The sequence below is a fragment of the Rutidosis leptorrhynchoides genome, chromosome 11 (genome assembly GCF_046630445.1).
Source record: "Rutidosis leptorrhynchoides isolate AG116_Rl617_1_P2 chromosome 11, CSIRO_AGI_Rlap_v1, whole genome shotgun sequence".
In the NCBI taxonomy this organism is placed as follows: Eukaryota; Viridiplantae; Streptophyta; class Magnoliopsida; order Asterales; family Asteraceae; genus Rutidosis; species Rutidosis leptorrhynchoides.
In genome coordinates, this window is record NC_092343.1 from 21031180 (window position 1) to 21053740 (window position 22561).

General features: G+C 35.3%; 1 protein-coding gene across 1 annotated transcript; it reads right to left on the reverse strand.

Moving 5' to 3' along the window:
- Positions 1-2029: 2029 nt before the first annotated feature.
- LOC139874357 (uncharacterized) lies at positions 2030-8601 on the reverse strand. Its single transcript, XM_071861798.1, has 6 exons — positions 7918-8601; positions 6625-7656; positions 3874-4812; positions 2608-3501; positions 2272-2382; positions 2030-2125 (listed from the first exon to the last, which is right to left on the reverse strand). Exons 1-6 carry the CDS (start codon positions 8599-8601, stop codon positions 2030-2032), a joined length of 3756 nt encoding a protein of 1251 aa, XP_071717899.1.
- Positions 8602-22561: the final 13960 nt, after the last annotated feature.

A 22561-nucleotide genomic window follows, 5' to 3' on the forward strand; every position in this document is an offset into this window, starting at 1 on the left:
CTACATCGTTGGAGTGCAACCGGGGGCTGTTTTGGGTTGGATAATTAAAAACCATCTTGAACTTTGAATTAGAAGTTCATGTTCTGGAAAAATGATATTTCTTATGAATATGTTAACACATAAAAATTTCATGGTTTAACTCAAAGTGTAAGTATTTTTAGAAAAATGATCATTAAATGTTGTTTTTATGATGGAAAATGATCACTTTCATAAGTTTCACCAAAGTTTGACCTATAACCTGTGATTTCGAATACAAACTAAGGTATTTTCAGTTCATATTCTTAAAATTTGACTCGATCCAAGGAAGTGGCAAGTTGAACCAATAAAAACGGAGTTGCAATGAAGAAACTACGACTAAAACAAGATTGGGTATCTGAAGCTAGTTTAGCTACGAAAATATTTGGAGAAAAAGTAAATTAATCATATCTTTTCTAATTAATATGATATTTTATATATAATTACTTATGATTTGATTTTATATATTTCAGGACCACCCGTAAACAACACGAGAAGATTAATCATAAGACCTCATGATTGTACGCAACACGTCATTTGACAACACGGTACTTTATGTACGCAACACGTCATTTGACAACATGGTACCATGGGTCGAGATTAATTCTGATCAATACGAATACGATGGAGTCTTTATTTATTTTATTGAGCAACTAATTGTGGACCACTAACATCGGACTGCTAACTACGAACTAAGAAAATATTAAAAGTATTATAAGTATATATATATATATATATATATATATATATATATATATATATATATATATATATATATATATATATATATATATATATATATATATATGTAACGATTACTTGAAAAGAAAATATGTTGATATATTATATATATGGTTAGGTTCGTGATATCTATCAGAGACCAAGTCGAGTTAAATACCTTCAAGGCAAAAGTGAGTATATAGTCCCACTTTTAAACTCTAAATATTTCGGGATGAGAATACATGCATTTTATAATTTACGTTATGGACACAGGTGATTAAAAATATATATTCTACGTTGAGTTGTACCACTGGCATACTTCCCTGTAACTTGGTAACTACTATTTACATGCGGTATTGTAAACGCGAATCCTGTTGATAGATCTATCGGGCCTGACAACCCCAACCGGACTGGACCGGACTGGACGACCAGTATTCAACGGTTGCACAATACTTCGTTTCGGTGACTACACTTGGTACGGTGTAGTGAGATTTCATAATAAAGGGAATATGCGACGTTGATTAAATGTTAAGTATGGTTATCAAGTGCTCAACCACTTAGAATATTTTTATTAAAACGTTTATGTATATTAAATCTTGTGGTCTATATTTATAACGCTGCTAGCATTAAACCTATATCTCACCAACTTTATGTTGACATTTTTAAGCATGTTATTCTCAGGACTTGAAAGAAATCTTCCGCTGTGCATTAGCTCATACTAAGGATATTACTTGGGGTCATTCATGCCATATTCAAAAGACGTTGTATTCGAGTCATTGAAGTTCATTAGAGAATATTATTAAGTAAATGACAGAATAGGTCATTTGGATGCTATAAAATGTTATGTACACCTGTCAACTTTCGATGTAATGAAAGTTTGTCTTTTAAAAACAAATGCAACGTTTGTAAAATGTATCATATAGAGGTCAAGCACCTCGCAATGTAACCAACTATTGTGATTCGTTTATAATCGATATGGACTTCGTCCGGATGGATTAGTAGCAGTCCTTTCAACGAGGACACTAAATACCTAGACACCAAGAAAACAACGCCAGATGACCCAATGAAACACAAGAAATAACCACTATAGACCATCTAGCGACTAGCAATACATTAATAAACTGACGTGATATAAATGCAGGCCTTTTGACATAAAATGTAAATGTAAATTGACAGTTTTATTACATATCAAAATAATGAAACTGACATTTGCATATCTCGACGTCTGAACAACATATACACTGATTCCAGTTTTTCAGATTCGAAAGGACATGGCCAGTGTAACTTCTCAAATTCAAATTCTATGAAAGACGTCTATTTTAAGTAAACACACATAATTCAAGTTGACTTTTGACACAATAACCTTCATCCATTCACCGGACAATGAAATCTACAACATGTATATAATAAAGCTTAACCATCACAAGATAGCCCACTGTATGGGGTGATATTACTTGCCCTCCCGGGTTGAAAAAACCTTCTACCTTTTATTACCCTTTTATATATAATAAAGCTTAGACACGAGGTAACACATACAACCCTGTAGAAGTACTTCCAGTCACGAATATTACATTTGACTTTCAATCTTGCAAGTAAATTAGATACATCAGTTGTGGAAGAAGAAGCAGCTCTATCACCACTCGACATCTACAAGTAAATTAGATATATCAGTTGATTAAATACTTCTCAGACACATTAAAGAGGTAGATATTATCCCACTTATCTGCTGATGCATCTTCACTAATTCAATAGACGATTGAAACTAATGAAGTTTGATATAAAGGAATCTAGATTTAACATAAAAAGCAAGATTATAAAATAGCTTTTGAGAGAAAAGGAACAGGTCAGAACTTTTATATTATGGTAACTTACTTGTAATTCCATTGCCTTCTTAAGTTGTTCCACGACTTCATTTGCTTTTGGTCGTTCTTCTCTTTGCTCATTTAAGCACCTGTAGGCAATCATCTGAAATACATTCAATGCTTCCGGATTGCTCTGTGCTTTTATACCCTCAAAGACAACGTCATCTTGAAGTCCATTTTCTATTTTGTCTTTGATGAAAACCGGTAGATACACACCTTCATGTTCTCGGATATTAAATGTTGATCTTCCACATAAGATCTCAAATAAAACGACACCAAACGAATATATATCAGATTCTTTGGTTAAGAAACCTGTTTTAAAGTAAAGTGGGTCCAAGTAGCCCGGTGTGCCGCATGCACGTTCGATTACGTAGTCAGTCTCCTTATCTATTGAACTTATTAAAGAAAGCCCAAAATCAGCAAGTTTTGCTCTCCAATCATGGTTTAGCAGAATGTTAGCGGTTTTGATATCCCTATGTATCACCGTTGCTTGTTTTTCCACTCCTCGATGAAGCAAATCCAGCGCGGTTGCAACATCAATGCATATGTTAAGTCGTGTCATCCAATTGAGACGAGTATCATTCAAGTACCTATCAAGACTTCCTCTTGACGCATACTCATACACAATGATTTTTACATTCTTTTCGTCACAATATCCTACAAGACCGATGATGTTATTGTGCTTATACTTGAAAAGAATTTGAAGCTCATTCTGAAATTGTTTTTCCCCCTGACCACCCTTTACATCCAATAGTTTTGCCACAATTGTATGATCACTTTGTGGAAGTTTTCCTTCATAAACCTTCCCAAACCCTCCATGGCCCACACAATGTTTCTCATGGAAGTTTTCAGTGGCTAATTGTACGTCTTCAAGTGAAATCCTCAAGGGGTCTTTATGGTTTTCCTGTCATCCATGACACCAATTAAATTAAATATACGTTATACATGCATTATAACAAGAGGAAATTTAAAAGTTCTCATAATTTTTGTAGTTCTTGTTTGAACCTTTGAGAATAGAGTTACAATAATAAGGAGCAATCATGAAAGAATATTCTTACATTAAGAATAGAGCTAGAATAATATTGGACCACATACTAATAGAGGTTAATAGCTGAATAATAGATAGTTTTGAATTTAATTCTTTATTATCATTTAAAAGGGTACAATCGTAAGTTTAGTACTTTTATACCATTTTTTCTTTGTTAACAAAGTGAATATGAATGGTTCAAAGATATTCTTACTCATATGAGAAAGAATGTGAGTTCACAAAACTTACCTGATATGATAAGGCTTTCTCGAGCTCCTCTACAACAACTTTTATTGTTGGAAGTGTGTCTTGAGTGGTATCCACACATGCAACTGCAATTTTCAAAAATGCATCAAGAGATTTTTCGTTGGGACCCCTAAACAGGGTAAAACTGTTTTCAAGACTTTCTTCTTTTATTATAGGGTCTATCATTTCCTTTAGTGTTCCATTGTAGAAGCATTTTGGGGCCACATATGCCAGTCCTCTTTTGCCGTCACTCCTAGTGTAAATTTCATCAGAGGCAAAATTCCCACATGCAATCTCAAGCATAAGTACTCCGAAACTAATTACATCCGTTTCTCTTTTACGTTTAGCCGCCCTAAAAAAATCTTTATCTAGGTGATAATAGCTAAAATCACAAATCTTTGCCCGAAAATTTTCATCTATAATAACTCCACTGCTAAAAATACCACAATGTGATATCTTTTGGTCTTCTTTCTCATAATGTAGGTACTTTAACCCATATGCAACATCAAGGCATATTCTTAAACGTTTTGACCATGTAAGAATAATTAACTTCTCTTTGTGCAACAAATAATTAACAAGGACGTCACGAATAGGAATATCAAAAACGAGGATCATCTCGGGAAATTCATCACAAATCCCAACAAGAGTGGCTATGTTAGGATGATTACAAGTTGTAAGCATTTGAATTTCATTAAATAGTAACTCTTTTCCATCTTTGTATTCTCCACAGAGGCGTTTAATAAGTACAATGGACCGTTTCTTCGGTAGTTCACTTCTATTCTTCTCTTTAACGGAGCCAAACTTTTCTTGATCAAAATGCTCAAGTTCTGCTCTGTAATAAGTACAATATTTGTCACCAAAAACGCGGTGTTCCAGAGAGAAGTTATTGGTGGCCAACAATATGTCGCTGAGTGGAATATAAAGGTAGTCAAAGAGATTTGCCTACAACATTGTGATAAACAAAACTGAAAAGAAATTGTATACCAATTTAATTTGTTGATTCTTATTGCTAAGCTACTATACTGAGTACTGACTTTGCCCAACAATAAAAGTCAATTAACTGAACTAATATATAGTATTAAACGCATTGTAGGGATCCAAATTGAAAATGAAACGAACATTATGTTTAGTTTATTAAAATGAGAATAAAAACGAACGTATTTAATTCTAGTTAAAAGTGTTCAAATTATGGATTGAGATTTATCAAATAGTATCTAAAAAGGGCGTACGCAAAACAAGCTTGAGCTTGGTTCGTTTAGCTCTTGAGAGCTTGAGTTCGGCTAGTGAGTAACGCTAAAGTTTTGTGCAACAAAACTTGAGTGATATATTTAATGTGTATCGAATTATTCGGAGTTCACATAAAGTTAGTTTGAGAGTGTACAGAACTTCACGCATTTTATTATCATTTGCGCCCAATCTTTAAATATCTTATTGTGTAAATTCAAGTTTTAAATCATGTATTGTACACATCTAACTTACTTTATTATTTTTTATGAAAGGCAAGGTTCCCAAGAGTTGTAGAGTATGAGGATTAAACTTGGGTTTTCACTAGAGATTCCAAAGAATCAACCACCAAGCTACCCCTTGGGGTTATTTAACTTACTATTGTGTGTGTGTCTTAATGGTTAGTAAAAAGTTGGAAGGAAGGGGAAAGTAAATCCTAGCCATTTAAATTTGGGTGGAAGGATGTTTAAGTCATTTTACTTCAAAATGTATTTACTGCTCATGCCAGACAAACATATCCCCTCATTCATCCTTTTACCCGCACAAACATTAGCATACACATGTTCTTAGGTACTCCTCTTAACCTCTACTCCATCCGAATTCTCGCCATCAATGACCTCATCCTCGCATTACGAGCAACATCTCCTCCGATCTCCTACGCCACATCCACCAGCACAGCTCTACTCGATTTTTCGTTCTCCGGCGATGGTTGTGCGACAATGAAAGGCGGAAGATAAAGCAGGGTTGTAAAACTCGGTATAGCTCGGCGAGTTCTCTTGTGATTGCACAAATTCTCTCTCTCTGGATAACTCTCACCAAATTGATGAATGATTCATAGTGTACAATTATATATTTCTGCTAAGGGACTATATCTCTTAGATCCTCTAAGATTGTAATATCGTGGATGATTTCATCTTGTTCTTTTAGTAGCGTATACATATCGGATTACAAACTTGTTCAAAGTTATTAATTGGCATATTAAATAAAAAAGGATAGAAAAAAAAAAGTAGAAGTGTGTTACCAAATTTTCTTTTGTCAATTCAAATCCATCCACAACTTGGTCGGAATGTTTTTGGCATTGTATTTGCTCCTCCATTAAGCAATAACATTATCATGAAAAAATAAACATTAGTGTCAAATATTAAGGTAGCAAACCTCACGAGAGTCACTTTAATACTCGTAACGAATTTTAATTTTAATCATACATTTTAATTTAATTGGAGTATTCCAGATCAATAATTAAACAAACTGATATAACTCGTAGTTGATTTTCTAGCAGTACTCGTAATGAATCGGAGTATTTGAAACTTCTGATGTCTTTCTTTAACGGTATTTTTCAAGATGTTCTCTAAGCAATATATACGTCCATTTGTAGATTGGATTTTGTACGTTTTCTATATGGACGGTGATATTTCCATCATAACTGTGATAAATACTTATTGCATAGGTTTGGTGGATATATGACTATCAAATATACCCATCCAAAAACTGAAGACAAAAAGTAATAATTCTTATAATGTATTGACTTACTTGAAACGATAATGCTTTCTCAAGCTCTTTGACAACGACTTCCATTGATGGACGTTTATTATGATATACATCCACACACCGATATGCAATATCTGCAAATGTGTCTAGAGAATCTTTGTTGGGACTTTTAGTTATAACTAAATTGTTGTCGTCAGTTGCTTCCTTAATTATCGAAGGATCTATTATTTCCATTAGCGTTCCCTTAAGGTAGCATTTGCGTGCCACATATACCAGCCCAGCTTTACTCTCCTTTGTGTACATTTCATCGCCAGCCCACCTTCCACATAGAAGTTCAAACAAAATTACTCCCAAACTATATACATCTGATTCTCTTCTTAACTTACCTGTCGCCTGATATTCTGGATCCATGTAAAATGTATTGCCACATAATGAATTCAAATGAAGATATTCTCGGTTAGGAGGAAGGAACATCGAGAGCCCAAAGTCAACAATCTTTGCCCTTAAATTCTCATCTAAAGCAATTGAGACTGTAAAGAAATCATGCATTATCACCGACTTTTGGTCTTCCATCTCACTATGTAGGTATTTTAATCCATATGCAACATCAAGGCATATTTTCAGACGATTTTCCCAACTAAGAAGAGACATGTCTTTGTCGTTTTCTTTTACCAAATAATCAATAAGGTATCCATTAGAAGCATCCTCAATAACAAGGATCTTTTCATTATCCTCATCACAAAATCCAAGTAGAGTGACTATGTTGCGATGCTTACAAGTTGTAAGCATTTCAATGTCTGTAGCGAATACTTGTTCTCCTAATGTGTCTTCTCTAGGGCATAGGCGTTTGATAATGACAATGGTGCATCTCTTGAGACTTTCACTTGTATTCCTCTCTTCCACAGAGCCATAATTCTTTTTATCCCATAGTTCAAGTTCTGCTCTATATACATCATAGAACATAGATTCTAGGAAAAAGTATGTCTCAGAAAAGTTGTCGGTGGCTAAACTTATATCCTCGAGTCTAATCTTCATGTGACTGAGTTGAGATGTCGCGCGTTTCAAGTTGGGTATCTGCAACAAGGAAGAAAAAAGTAAAAGGCTGTTACTTGAAAAAATATTGTAGTTTAGACATTTTTTACAGTTACGAGTAATAAAAATAACCTAACCCACCCCATGACCTGTTTAACCCATTTGACAACCACTTTTGAACACTTCTATGTCAACCATATATCTTAACAATTTATTTACATGATCAACTAAAATAATGGCAAAAAAATCAATTAACAGGCAAAATGTGATAGCAAAAGAAACGGAAAAAAAGTAGGGTCTTACATAAAGACTTTCATACTGCAGTTGAAGCTCCAACGCTTCCTCAAGTTCATTCACAATAGAGTTCATATTTGGGCGTTGTGCTCGCTCATCATTTGTGCAAGAATATGCTGCTGACATGAAAGTAGTGCATGATCGCATGCCCATTTTATCAAATAGGGGGGAAGGTTTGATCACATCCATTCTATTAATGTGTTCATAATCAAATCTCGCCAGTGGAGCTAGAAACCTATCAAATACATCTGGAATAAATGCTTTCCTCATATATAATAGTTCATATAAAACAACACCAAATGAGTAGATGTCCGACTTGTACGTCACACCTCCAGTCTTTTCTATCTCTGGGTCCACATACCCTTTTGTACCAATAGCTTCCGCGATGAGAACCTGATCCATCTCATGTACTGAACGATGAATGGAATATTCAAAGCCAGATAACTTGGGCTCAAACTTATTATTTAATAAGATTGTAGAGCTATTAATGTTACGATGTATCACAGAGTAACTACGTCCATCCTCATAATGGATGTAACTTAATGCACGTGCAACACCAATACATATCTTTAGTCTTTGAACCACTGTCAGGGTTGGCTTGCTTAGATGCATCTCGAGGCTTCCCTTGGCCAAATACTCGTTTATGATTACCTTCTCGCCTTTTTCATCACAAAACCCGATAATAGAGACCATATTTTCATGCTTGAGACTAGAAAGCACAGAAATTTCTGTCAAGAACTCGATTCCTCGCTTATGCTTTGTTGGGAAAGTTAATCTGATGAGTCAAAGTATTTTGCAGATTTTAGAGTCTGATGATGTTAGAGTCTGAGGAGCAGATGATGTTAGAGTCTGAAGTTTTCAAAAGTCAACTGCCGAATGATTTCTTGTTGATAAAGCCATTTGAAGATTCTGGAAGATCTCTTTTATATTTAGAAGATATATGATGATGCGTTTTTGTGTTTATCTTCCAGAATTAATCTCCTTAAGTTTAGCTTTGATCCTTGTATATCTTTTCCTATTTTGTAGAGTAGTTTGTTAAGAAACCAAATCTGGAAGATTTGGTTCTTCTTGTATAAATACACGTTTATGTTTGCAGTTTTTATATATATATCAAAAACACGATTGTGCTTAATATATTATTGGTTTTCTTCTAATTCGTGTTCTCTTAATTTTCTGCACTTTAATTCCTATTGTTTGTGTGAAATTAAGAGTCTGGTGTTCATAGTTGAATTACTGTGAACTAATAACTGGTATCAGAGCGGGTAAGGTGTAAATCCGTCAAAGGTAATCTTTAAAACGATCTATTTTTCATCTTTGAAGAAATCAAGATGTCTACCAGTACAATTGTTACTCCAGTCATGGCTGGAAAAGGTGTGCCGATTTTTGATGGCACAGACTTTGCAACATGGAAGCTAAAAGTTCTATGGTTTCTTGGATCTGTTCATGAAGATGCAGAAACTGTCCTTACCACAGGACCCATTACACCAGGTCAAATGGTCGATGCTGTTCCTGGATCAGATACTGTTGCTGCACAACCTGCTTATTTTCGTTCAACTCCAAGAGAAAGATGGACAGAAGCAGAAGCTATAAAGTTTAAGCTTGACAGCAAAATAAGAAGTATTATTGGTAATGCTGTCACTGTTCCTATTCTCAGGAAAATTAGTCATGCCAAGACTGCTAAAGCTATGTGGGATCTTTTACTTAATGATTATGAAGGAGTCACAGTTGTTAAGACTCAAAAGAGAAAGAATCTGATCAGATGCTATGAAAACTTTGCTGCTGAGCCTAAAGAATCCTTAAGTGATCTCCACTCAAGGTTTCAGGTTTTGATAAATGATCTTGAAAGTGTTGGTATAGAAAAGACACAACAAGTTTTGTGTCAAAAGTTCATTGAATTACTACCTTCAAACTTTGAATCGGTTATTACTTCTATGGTAATAAGTGAGAAGATTGAAGGGTATGAGCTAAGTGAGTTGTTTGGTATTCTATCAAATTTTGAAGAAACACAGTTGAAGAACAAGATCAATGTTAAGAAGGTTGCTAAAGATCCAGAGGCAGCTTTGGTGGCTACTACAAAGAAGAACAAACAGTTGTTCTCCAGTTACTCTAGTAAGGTTGAATCTGAGGATGATGAAACTTCTGATGATAGTGAATCTGAAGAAGATGAGGAAGATGATGATCTGGAGGCCCAGATAGCTCTTTTGGCTCAGAGAGTTGAGCAAAGAAAGTTTGGTTTTAAGAAGGGTAAAGGTAAGAGTTCATTTGATCCAAAGAAAGCTAAGTGTTTCAAGTGTGGTAAGATAGGGCATATAGCTGCTGATTGCTGGTCTAAGGTTGAAGGAGGTTCAGATTCCTACAAGTCTGTTGACAAAGCAAGAAAGTACAAGTTGAAGTACAAGAAATTAAAGAATGAAGCTGAGAAGGCAAAGGGTAAAGAACAGGAGAAGGCTTTGTATACTGAAACATGGGAGGATGAAGATTCATCATCAGATGATGAGGAAGACAAGTGTTTTATGGCTTTAACTGAAATGGTTGGTGGATCCAGTAATTTTGAAGAGGATCTGAAGGCTATTGAGAAGATGGATATGGATAGTTCTTGTAATAAAATTTCTGCCTATAAGGTACAAAACTTTGTGAACTATTTTGATAATGAAAAAGTGAGAATGTTTCAGTACTTGTTGCTTGACTTTAAGTGGTGTTTAGAAGACATTGATAGGTTAAGAACACAAATCTTTGATCTTAAACAGTCAATTATGGAAAAAGATGCTGAAATTAAAGGATTAAAATCGTGTGAGGCTGAATTAGACACTTATAAAATGGCATATGCTGAAGAAACTAAAAGATTAAATACAGAATTAGGAAGATCAATTAAAAGGTCAAAACATTATGAGTCAATTTGTAGATCTTGGTGTGTATCTTCTAAAAAGAATTCTGATGCTATTGCCAAACAAATTCCAGATGATGTTAAGGCTATATTAGGTGAAAACTACATATTAGACAATAATGTGGAAGCTGATCCTAATAGATTTAAACCTGATATTTTACCAGATACTTTTGTAAAGTTTGATGGTGATAAAAAGATTTTGACAAATGCTTTTGTAAAATCATTAGATCCTGTTAAGCCTTTAGACATCATTGTACTTGAGAGCAGAGATCCTTTAGAGTCTGAAATTTTGTTACCATCAGACTCTAACTGGTCAGAAAGTAAAAGTCAATCAGAGTCTGAACTTGAGAAATCTTCAGACTCTAACAGTTTAGATTTGAAAATTAAAAGTGAATGTTCTGACCAGGAGTCTATCACCCATGAGTCAAGTTGCAAGGACATATCTGATTTATCTTCTGTTACTAGTACCAGTCCAGATTCTAAAAGGTCAAAAAGAAAGTCAAAGTCCAAACAGACTAAGACTATTCGAAAACTTAAAAAGGAAATTTCAAAACTTAATAATGTAATCAAAAGTAAAGAGAAATCTCCTGTTAAGAGTACATGTTGTCTTCCAAAGAGAATTGAAAAGTGTTGGAAACCCAAAGTCTGTGAAAGTGAAAGTGTTTTGAAATCTGTTAAAGACAAGTTGATCTGGATTGGTAACAAAGCTTTTGTATGGAGAGTAAAAGATTCTCCTATTGAACCCACTGAAAAGTGGGTTCCCTCCAAGAATTAATTGTGTAGTTGTTTGTGTCTTGTGTAGCAGGGTAGTAAGTGGTATCTGGATAGTGGCTGCTCAAGACATATGACTGGATGCAAAGAACATCTTGTAGAGTTTGTAGAAGAGAAGGGTCCTCCTGTGAGATATGGTGATAATTCTGTTGCAAAGACAGTTGGTTATGGTACTGTGAAAGCTGGTAGTGTTACTTTGATGAAAGTTGCCTTAGTTGAAGGGTTGATGCATAATCTGCTAAGTGTTAGTCAAATTGCTGATGAAGACTGTGAAATAAGAATCAGAAAGAAAGCTGGTATTATTTATGATCCAAAAGGTAGGCCAACACTTGTGGCCTGGAGACATCAGAATGTGTATGTATTGGATCTGAATTCTGTTAATTCTGGTATTGAGACATGTTTGTATTCTCAGACTGTAAATGAGCTAAATTGGCTGTGGCATAAAAGACTTTCTCATCTTAATTTTAAGAATATAAATGAGCTGTCTAAGAAGAAATTGGTGAGAGGTCTTCCACAGCAACCCTTTAAGAAAGATAAGCCATGTTCTGCTTGTATTATGGGTAAACAAACCAAAACCAAGTTTCCTTCAAAAACCCTGGCTACCATTTGTGATCCACTTCACATGCTTCATATGGATCTGTTTGGTCCAATGAATACTAGTAGTTTGGGTGGAAAAAGGTATACTCTTGTGATTGTTGATGAGTATTCCAGATTTACTTGGGTTATTTTCTTGGCTGCAAAGAGTGATGCTCCTGAAGAAATCATCAGGTTGATCAAAAGAGAGCAGGTTCAAAAGGGTATTCTTGTTAAACAGTTAAGAAGTGATCATGGTACTGAGTTCAAAAATGTTACTTTAATTGATTTTTGTGAAGAATCTGGAATTGGTCAAAACTTCTCTGCTGTAAGAACTCCTCAACAGAATGGAGTTGCTGAAAGAAGAAACAGAACCCTTATTGAAGCAGCTAGAACTATGCTATGTCAATCGAATGTAGCTTTAAGGTTCTGGGCTGAAGCTGTAAACACAGCATGTTACACTCAAAATAGGTCACTGATTGTGAAGAAACATGGTAAAACTCCTTATGAGTTATATCACAAAAAGGTGCCTACTATTCATTATTTTCAAGTTTTTGGGTGTAAGTGCTACATTTTAAATCAAAGAGATCAGCTTGATAAGATGAAGCCAAAGTCTGATGAAGGTATTTTTATGGGATATTCTTCTGTATCTAAAGCTTATAGAGTTTACAATCAGAGGAGAATGAAGATTGAAGAATCTATCAATGTTTCTTTTGATGAAAGCTCCTTAGAAATGGATCAATCATCCAATTCTGAGAATTCTGCACTTGAAGAAATGTCTAAGTTAATTTCAGAGAACATTGTTCAGACTCTGGATTCAGAGTCTGAGTCTGATGAACAGTGGTCAGACTCTAAAAATATTATTGCTGAAGGTGTTCATACAGAAGAATCTACACAAGAAGAAGAGATTGTTGTTAATCAAGAGAGTGGCCAATCATCAGATACCACCTCAGATCCCATTGTACCTATCAGAAGATCTTCAAGAAGCATAGTTCATCCAAAGCATCTTGATGATTATGTTGTGGATACTACAGGGTTACCCAAGACTAGTTCTTCTAATCAGGCTGCTGTGTCTGAATCTGCCATAGCTAATTTCTGTTTGTTTTCAAGTTTTCTTTCACTTATTGAGCCTAAGAAGATTGATGAGGCACTAGGTGATGATGACTGGAATGAGGCTATGACTGAAGAACTTACAGAGTTTGAAAGGAATGAAGTATGGGAATTGGTTCCAAAGCCTGATGATAAAACTATCATTGGCACAAAATGGGTATTCAGGAACAAGGTGGATAAAGATGGTATTGTTATCAGAAATAAGGCAAGGTTGGTTGCTCAAGGGTACAGGCAAGAAGAAGGGATAGATTATGATGAGACTTTTGCTCCTGTGGCTAGAATTGAAGCTATCAGATTGTTTTTGTCTCATGCTGCTCACAAAGGGTTTAAGGTATCTCAAATGGATGTGAAGAGTGCTTTCTTGAATGGAGTTTTGCAAGAAGAGGTGTATGTGAAACAACCTCCTGGTTATGTAAGTAAGAAATTTCCAAAACATGTTTACAAATTGAAAAAGGCATTGTATGGTCTGAAGCAAGCTCCAAGAGCCTGGTATGATACCTTGTCAACATTTCTTCTAGAAAATAATTTTTCCAGAGGAGCTATTGACAAGACTTTGTTTGTCAAAAAGGACAAAGGTGATGTGCTACTTGTTCAAATTTATGTAGATGACATTATATTTGGGTCTACTAATCCTAACTTGGGAAAATGGTTTTCTGATATTATGTCAAAAGAGTATAGAATGAGTAATTTGTGTACATTAAACTATTTTCTTGGGTTGCAAATAAAACAAAGTTCTGAGGGTATTTTTATAAACCAGAGTAACTATATTGCTAACATGTTAGACAAATATGGTTTCAAAAATTGTTCTTCTATAAGAACACCAATGAGCATTTCTGAAAAACTTGATAAGGATGAGTCTGGTAAACCCACTTGTCAATCAACCTATAGAGGTTTGATTGGATCTTTGTTATACTTAACTGCAAGTAGACCTGATATAATGTTTGCTACATGTCTTTGTGCACGTTACCAATCTGACCCTAAGGAGTCTCATTACAAAGCTGTGAAAAGGATTTTTAGGTACTTAAAAGGTACCCCTAACCTGGGTCTTTGGTATCCCAAAGACTCAGGGTTTGATCTAATTGGTTACACAGATGCAGACTATGCAGGTTGCAAGTTAGACAGGAAAAGCACTTCTGGTGGATGTCAATTGTTAGGTGGAAAACTGGTTAGCTGGTCTAGTAAGAAGCAAAACTCTGTTGCTACTTCTACAGCAGAAGCTGAATATGTTGCTGCAGGAAGCTGCTGTGCTCAATTACTTTGGATGCAACATCAACTTTTGGATTTTGGGTTGACATTGTCCAACACTCCAATCATGTGTGACAATGAGAGTGCAATTGCTATTACTGAGAATCCAGTGTTTCACTCAAGAACAAAGCACATTGAAATCAGACATCATTTTATAAGGGATTGTGTTGAAAAGGGCAAAGTGTATTTGAAGCATATTGGTACAAAGGATCAATTGGCAGATATTTTTACTAAGGCACTTAATGAAGAAAGGCATTTTTATCTTCTTGGACAACTTGGAATGTTAAATCCATCTAGTGAAATGTTGTCTAGTGATGACTCTTCCGGAGTCTGATGTTTTAATGAGTCTGGATGAGGTAATGCTATTTCAGAGTCTGAGATGGTGTGACTCTGGTGTATTTTTGATGTAATTTTGTGTAAATTATTTTCTATCTTGAGTCAAATAAAGTTTTTTTTTCTTGTTCTGTTTTAGGTAAGTTTATTTTTCTTTATTCTATTTCTTATAATAAAAGGGTCAAAACTGTAACTTTTTGAGGAGGTAAATGGTAAAATTTTTGGCGGTGTCAGAATTATTTAATAGGGTTTAAATTTTAAATTTTTTTTGTCAAATCAGTCGATCATCTCAAAACCCTCATCTGTTTTTCGAAATTCTCTTGCGATTACAATGGCGAACATGAAATTCATCCCTTTTGTTCTGGAACCAACTGAAAGGATGCATCGAGCAAAGGATTTTGGAGGTAATAAGGAGGTACAGGTATCGGTGAACAATAGGGTAGCTTGTGGTAGAATTCCAGAAGGGTTTGCTAATGAGGGATATGAGGAATTGATGCTGTTTATGAGGAATCATCCTTTGAAGGATGCCTTCTTTAAGACAACGGTGATGTATCCTGAGATGCTGGCTGAGTTCTGGTACACTTGTAATGGGAACAGAGAAGCAAGGTCAATTACTGGTACTTACAGGAATGGTAACAACACCTTAACAATTACTGAAAATCATTTAAGGGCTGCTTTAAACCTTCCTTTTAATGAGAATTTTGTTCGAACAGCAGCAAAATCTGCTGTACGAAATTGTTTTAACCTAGTTGGTCAGCCCTTAACCAATTCTAGTGTCAAAATCAGTATGTTCAGTCCAAGGTGGATGTTTCTATTGTCAAATATAATCAGAAGTTTGAGTTTTAAATGTGGGAGTCTAACTGAAATAAATGATTTTGAGGCTCATATTTTTGATGCCATGGTAACAGGGAGAAATATAGACTTTGCACGTCTGTATTTTAATGAACTCTTAGTGCTTACTGAAAAACCTTTAAGAGATCACAATGTGCCATTCATAAGATTTATGAGTCTAATGTTTGAACAAGCAATGACACCAATTTTGTACAATGGTTTGCAAACTTTTAATGTCTATGAGTACAGGTATTTACCTGAATGCAGTGTCAAAATGTTTCATAGGCACATTGATGATGGTCAAGAAGTCCCTCTTACAGCTGCTATGATGCATTGGGTCAATTTGGGCCGTGCAGACCAACCTGCAGATCCTGAGCAATCAGAATCTGAAGGGGCATCTTCTTCAGGATCTGAGCAATCAGAATCTGAAGAAGGTCACAACAATGGTCAACAACATTCAACAGAATCTGAACATTCAGTTTCTACCCCCCCAATTACTCCACCCCATATTGTCAATCAAACAGAGCAGGCTGAAGATATGGTTGAAGAAACACCACTTCAATCTAACCCATCTTCACCCACTGCTACTGAGCAAATATCTTCATCAAACAACCTTATGAACTCACCAGTTCATACAGAGAATACCACCATACTTGAACCCTTAGATGATTCAGCACCTGTGAATTCACCATTACAATTCACTAGGCAAGATGGTGCTAGTACTGTTTCTTCACCTCTGCTAGAGGTTGTTGCAAGCAGTGCTTTGACCTTAACCAAACCTGATAGGTTAGTTAACTTGGATACCCACATTACAGTTACTGATGCAACCCCCTCAGTTAACTTACAAACAGAGGTCCCAATCCTGGACTCATCAAACCAAATTCAACAACCTACTGAAATGGCCAAACCTACTTCTACCTCAGACTTAAGTCTGTCACTACCTTTCCAGAGCATGTCATCCTTACACACTCTTGCACAGGCTGCCAATGCCACACTCATGTCACAGGGTGTGGTACAGGCCTCAACACCTTCTTTATCCAAGGATTGCTTTTCTTCACAACAGGAAAGTCATGAGGATATACCAACCATACCCACATCTATTGACACTGCAGGTCAGACTGGGGCACCAGTTGAATTGGTTGGCTTGAATAAGGCTTTGACTAATTTGACTAAGAAGTTTGATGACAAACTATCTGTTGTGCAGTCTGATCTTTCTAAAAACTTTAATAATAATTTTGTTTCAAAATCAGAGTTGATGGAGGTGAGGAGGTTGGTTGGGGAGTTGCAGGGTGGTGCTGGTAATTCAAATTCTGTGGTGATGTTTAATGACAGGTTGGATGTATTGGAAAAGAAAGTTGATGGGGTAGAAAGTTGTTTTACAGGGTTTGCTTCTGATTTGGTTACTTTAAAAAATCAACAAGCTGAAATCTGGGAAATCATATCTTCTCTTCAGGTGGATGATGTCAAAAAGGGGGAGAAAAGAAAGAGAGTTGATGATGCAGAGGTTGCTGGTGATAAGAATAAGAGAGCTGCTGTTGAGGGGGAGAATCAAATTGAGGGGGAGCACATTGTTGTTGATGAGGTTGTGGTTTCAGAAAATGTGGTTGAGAATGTTACTGTTGGTGATGAAATTGTTGCTGGTGGTGTTAAGGATAAGGGTAAAAATGTTGCAGCTGTTGGTGAGATGATTGCAGAATCTGCTGGTGATATTTCTGAAAATCCTGCGGTCTTGAATGATCTGAGAGCTAAGTTGAATAAAAGGTTTAGATTTAGAAGGTATGAAGGAGAAGTGTTGAAGGTTGAAATTGATAGGACTGAGTATGATGGAGTGTGTTTGTTTCTGACTTTATCTCATGCTTCTGATAAAAGATTAAGGGTGAAGTTGAATCAAATATTGAGGTTAGGATTTTGTGAATGGAGAGGAATTGCATTTGGTTTGAGAGGTTGTGAAGGTGACAGGGTGATTTTAAGTGAGGTGTTTAAGAGGATTTTTATGTTTGTGCATCTGGTGTTTGAAGAAGGGTTTATTAGTTTGAAGGATTATGAAGTTTTCTGTGAAGCCTTTAATTTGAGAAAGAAAGAAAGAAGGGTCAAGAGGATAGTTGATACATATGCTGTTCCTGAACATATGGAGTTTATAGATGATTTTTATGTTGAGTATTTGGATGCATTGCTGGTTAAAACTTCTAATGGAAGGAGAATGTTGATTAGAGTGGATCAGTTTGAGGATGCTAATATTGAGCTGCTATTAAGTTTGATGACAAGGTGTGAATCTCTGCAGACCTTACCTTTTCGAAGAAAGTTGTTGATGCACTTGTACAGCAAGATCAGTATGATGAAGAAGATCTCACACATGAAGCATAAGTGCAAGCTGATTGAAAGAGAGGTCAAGAAGTTGATGGGTTAGTAGCTTGAATTGTTTTGACATCATCAGATAGGGGGAGATTGTTGGGAAAGTTAATCTGATGAGTCAAAGTATTTTGCAGATTTTAGAGTCTGATGATGTTAGAGTCTGAGGAGCAGATGATGTTAGAGTCTGAAGTTTTCAAAAGTCAACTGCCGAATGATTTCTTGTTGATAAAGCCATTTGAAGATTCTGGAAGATCTCTTTTATATTTAGAAGATATATGATGATGCGTTTTTGTGTTTATCTTCCAGAATTAATCTCCTTAAGTTTAGCTTTGATCCTTGTATATCTTTTCCTATTTTGTAGAGTAGTTTGTTAAGAAACCAAATCTGGAAGATTTGGTTCTTCTTGTATAAATACACGTTTATGTTTGCAGTTTTTATATATATATCAAAAACACGATTGTGCTTAATATATTATTGGTTTTCTTCTAATTCGTGTTCTCTTAATTTTCTGCACTTTAATTCCTATTGTTTGTGTGAAATTAAGAGTCTGGTGTTCATAGTTGAATTACTGTGAACTAATATGCTTACCGTCTATTCTCCGTGCAGAAATTTTCACCCGCTTACCTAAGCGCCAAAGCTTCCCTTTATACACCTTCCCCAACTCACCCACGCCAATGACGTTTTTCTCATCAAAGTTGTTGGTGGCTTCTAGGACTTCCTCAAGCGAGATTTGTAAGTGACTAAACGTCGAGATTGTAGATTCCATGTTTTCTGTTGATCAATTTGAAGAAACGACTCAAACAATGGATTACAAATGAATTTGAAGGTGAGAAATATGAAAAACCACATGCATATTATAAATTTTGGTTGTTCAAGAAAAGGTTAAATTTAGACTTTAACTTCTATTTTTATATTGTCAACTTGCTATTGTATCTGATCATAAAAAAAAATTGATTTAAAGCTGGGAGCGAGTTATGTGGGCGGCTTTGATCTATAAAATATTAAATAAATCCGTGAAAAAATATTTTAACGCAACTTGACTGTTATATAAAAGCACAAACATACAACAATAGTTCCTGATATGGTTGTGATTCGTGTATTATTGCTGGGATTACTGAACAATCCCCAGATACAGATCCAGACCTTGAAGATGAGATTAAAATTATGTTTGGCTTCGCTTAAGTCATACGATGAGGTCAACTTTAAGGATGAGTCAAATGCCTAAAAGTCAGACTGTAGTTACCAGAGCAGGCCGGGTCGGGTGGCATCGCTTTATAAATCCAATTCTACCATTAGACTCATTTCAGCCCAAAATATATATATATATATTTTGAAAGGCAACAATTTTATTGAATATCAATACAAAAATACGTTTGCCAAAATAGGCATATCACGAGACAAGAACACGAAAGAAAATAAGCTACGCACAACAAACTAAGATGCTAAGGAAGCAACCTAGACATACATATACGAACAAACTAAACTAGTAAAGCTTGAGGATTATGAAGCCAAGTGTGCCAATAGATATTAGTTCACATCAACCCTATAAAAAAGAAAAAGAAAAAAAAAGGCCCATAAACGTACCATGGAGTTACAACCAACTTGTTGGGCATCCAAACGATTTATCAAACAATTTGTTGGTTTCTTCAAAAATCACTCTTTTTTTATTGCAATTGATGAATGATAAACCGTCAAGAAAAGAAGAGGAAAATGTGAGAAAAGAATAAGAATAAACAAATACTCCGTATACGAAAAGAATGAGTATAAGAATAAGAAAAGATAAAAAGAAAGATAAGAAAAGAATATGATAAACCATCCTTGCATCCTGCTTTATTTTATTTTTTATAATTAATAATAATTAATTGATGTACTTGGTCTTTATTTGATTAAATTGTTTATTTGAACTAAGTTCTTTATTTTAAAGGTTGATATACTTATTAGGTTTGATCGATGAAAATCATAGCAATATTCTTATTTTGACATTCAACATTGTCCAATTTGTTGCTCAGTTCTAGTGTAAAATAACTAAATTGTATGTATTAAGCCATCTTTAATTCACTGTGTCAAAAGTCACAGTCCCGTTTTCATTTTCACAACACATCACTAGTGAGAAAATATGAAATTATTTTGAAAATTTTAAACAGTCAAAACTATTGCGGGGCTTGCCGAGCCTAAACTTTTTTTTTTTTTTCCCTCTCTCTCAAAGGGATGAAACTACATCTTGGTGGTAGTACAGTCACTGATGATAAGCTAACAAGCAACTATGATCTTGTGGAACAAATGCAATACTTATATGTTCGGATCTCAACCCTTGAAACTGACTGGGTTTACATCTGCTTCTTGCTAACGGTTAACATAAGTTCATCTTTAAGCTTGTCTCCTTCTCGGTCTATTAACTTATACAGTTATACCACTTTGGAGCTAACGGGCTATCCGGTGGGTGGAAGAATGAAAATATGAGTGTGAAAAGGGGAGGGGACTGTTGTCGTATTCCCCTTGAGGAGACGACCACAATCCCCATGGGATTTAGTATGTAAAGGATTAATGATAGTTTCGGTTATATCGGTTATTCTTTTAGTAATCTATTCCTTCCGCCCATCTTCGCATATTGAATTTAGGATAGACTTGGTAGATGTTAGTGATTAATTGAGTGAGTTTGATTTTTCTTCTGAACGGTGATATCTTTCTTTTTGAACGGCGATATCGACATCGAATGCTCTCATTTTGTCACCCACACACGCGTTAGGAGGAAACTCAATTCGCGACCATGTTGGCAGTACCATCGAAGGTTGGGATAACCCCCTAAAGACCTTTCCAAATCGCATTGATGTTGGCAGTATCATCAAAGGTTGGAAACTATCTGTTTGGAGTGAGAATCGAACATGTGTTAGCAGTACCCCAAACTTAAATTTAACTTTAACAACACGAACATATAAGATTGCATTTGTTCAAAAGATCATAGGTGCTTGTCAGCTTATCACCGGTGCCTTACTACTACCAAGATTCGGTTTCGTTTCTTTGAGAAAAAAAAAAAAAAAAAATCCTTTTGTGGAGGTCTACCCATTATCTAGGAAGGTTTGTTCATCATCTGGGAATTGATAAGACAAACAAGAAAAGGTAAATAATCATTAAACTATAAAAGGCCCCAAAACAATGTTTAACATAAAAGAAACATGTCATTAAGGAGCTATTTGAAATGCAGTTTTGAAAATTGATACAAATTGGAACATCATGAGGGTTTGGCTCTAAGAGGCGTCAATAAATCGACGCTTGCTGGCTTGCTGTTGACTCGATTAATAGAGTCAAGCAGTTTACCTAAACACTATATTGGAATATTATACTCTATATTATACTACGTAACTACGTATTAAAGGTGGATTCTAAAGCTTCAGATCTGACGCAGACAAACCAAATGAACAAAGTAATAATTTATGGAGTAAATTAAAATGCCGGTGAAGAATACACATCAAACAAACCAAATGAACAAATTAATAAAACTTTAACCTATAAAAAAAAAACTTTTGGGGTGGAAATGAAAAAACTCAACACAAAAACACAAACAACGAACATACCAACATAAAATTAGATTTTTACCTATAAAGATCAAAACTTTATGGACGCAAGCATTCACATTTAAGAATTTAAACCTGGAGTTAGTGGGTCACAGATATGCCTAGCAAAAATATACTTATATACATGTATATCCACAAATGTATACAAAAATTATAAAAGGCCAAATAGGGTAAGACCACTAGAAGCATGTACAAAAACCACAAATATTAACATCTCACTTTCTAGAGTGATAAAACTTACCACTTGATTTTAGGAGTTCCTCTCATACTGCAAGGCAAGCCATTTTAAATAAGACCCAACAAAGTTGCTTGATAACTTACAAGTTTCGAATGCACCCATTTATAAACTCATGATCCAAGTTAACTTTCCACAAATAACCTCTGTCCGTACGATCTGTAATTGACCTGAAGTACTAGTTTCGGTAGAAGCTCAATCACCTCTGGATGTCTGTGCATGTAAATCAAATATATCAGCTGATTACATATTTCTTAGCCACATTCAACTTCTAAAGGATGGAACTTTTCTCAACTATTTATTGTTGTAACTTTCATAATTTGAGACATAAAAAATTGTGTAATCTGATATGATAAAATCTAGCTTACAATATGCTCAATATCTTAAATGTTAGACTAGATATAAGCCCGGCCCATTTGTGGGTGTAGGGTTTTGCTAGAGTTGCTAGGGTTCGTACTCTATAAATAGTGTATGCTATTATGAATAATATGGACGGGGTTCTATTCTCGACTAGATATAAGCCCGGCCCATTTGTGGGTGTAGGGTTTTGCTAGAGTTGCTAGGGTTCGTACTCTATAAATAGTGTATGCTATTATGAATAATATGGACGGGGTTCTATTCTCAACATGGTATCCGAGCCAGTACTCTAACTATGCGACCCGCTTCTCCTTCGTGTTCATTATCCTCCGATCACTTTGTGGTGATACGGAGGGATCCGTAATTGTTAAGTTCGATTGTTTTTTTTTT

Excerpts from the sequence above, each read along its gene's own strand:
- LOC139874357 (XM_071861798.1), bottom strand. The coding sequence starts at position 8,601 with ATGGTCTCTATTATCGGGTTTTGTGATGAAAAAGGCGAGAAGGTAATC. Across the intron at positions 4,813-6,624 it reads AGAAAGCATTATCGTTTCAA|GCAAATCTCTTTGACTACCT; the intron begins GTAAGTCAATAC and ends ACAATGTTGTAG. Across the intron at positions 2,126-2,271 it reads GGAAGTACTTCTACAGGGTT|ATTTCATTGTCCGGTGAATG; the intron begins GTATGTGTTACC and ends TACATGTTGTAG.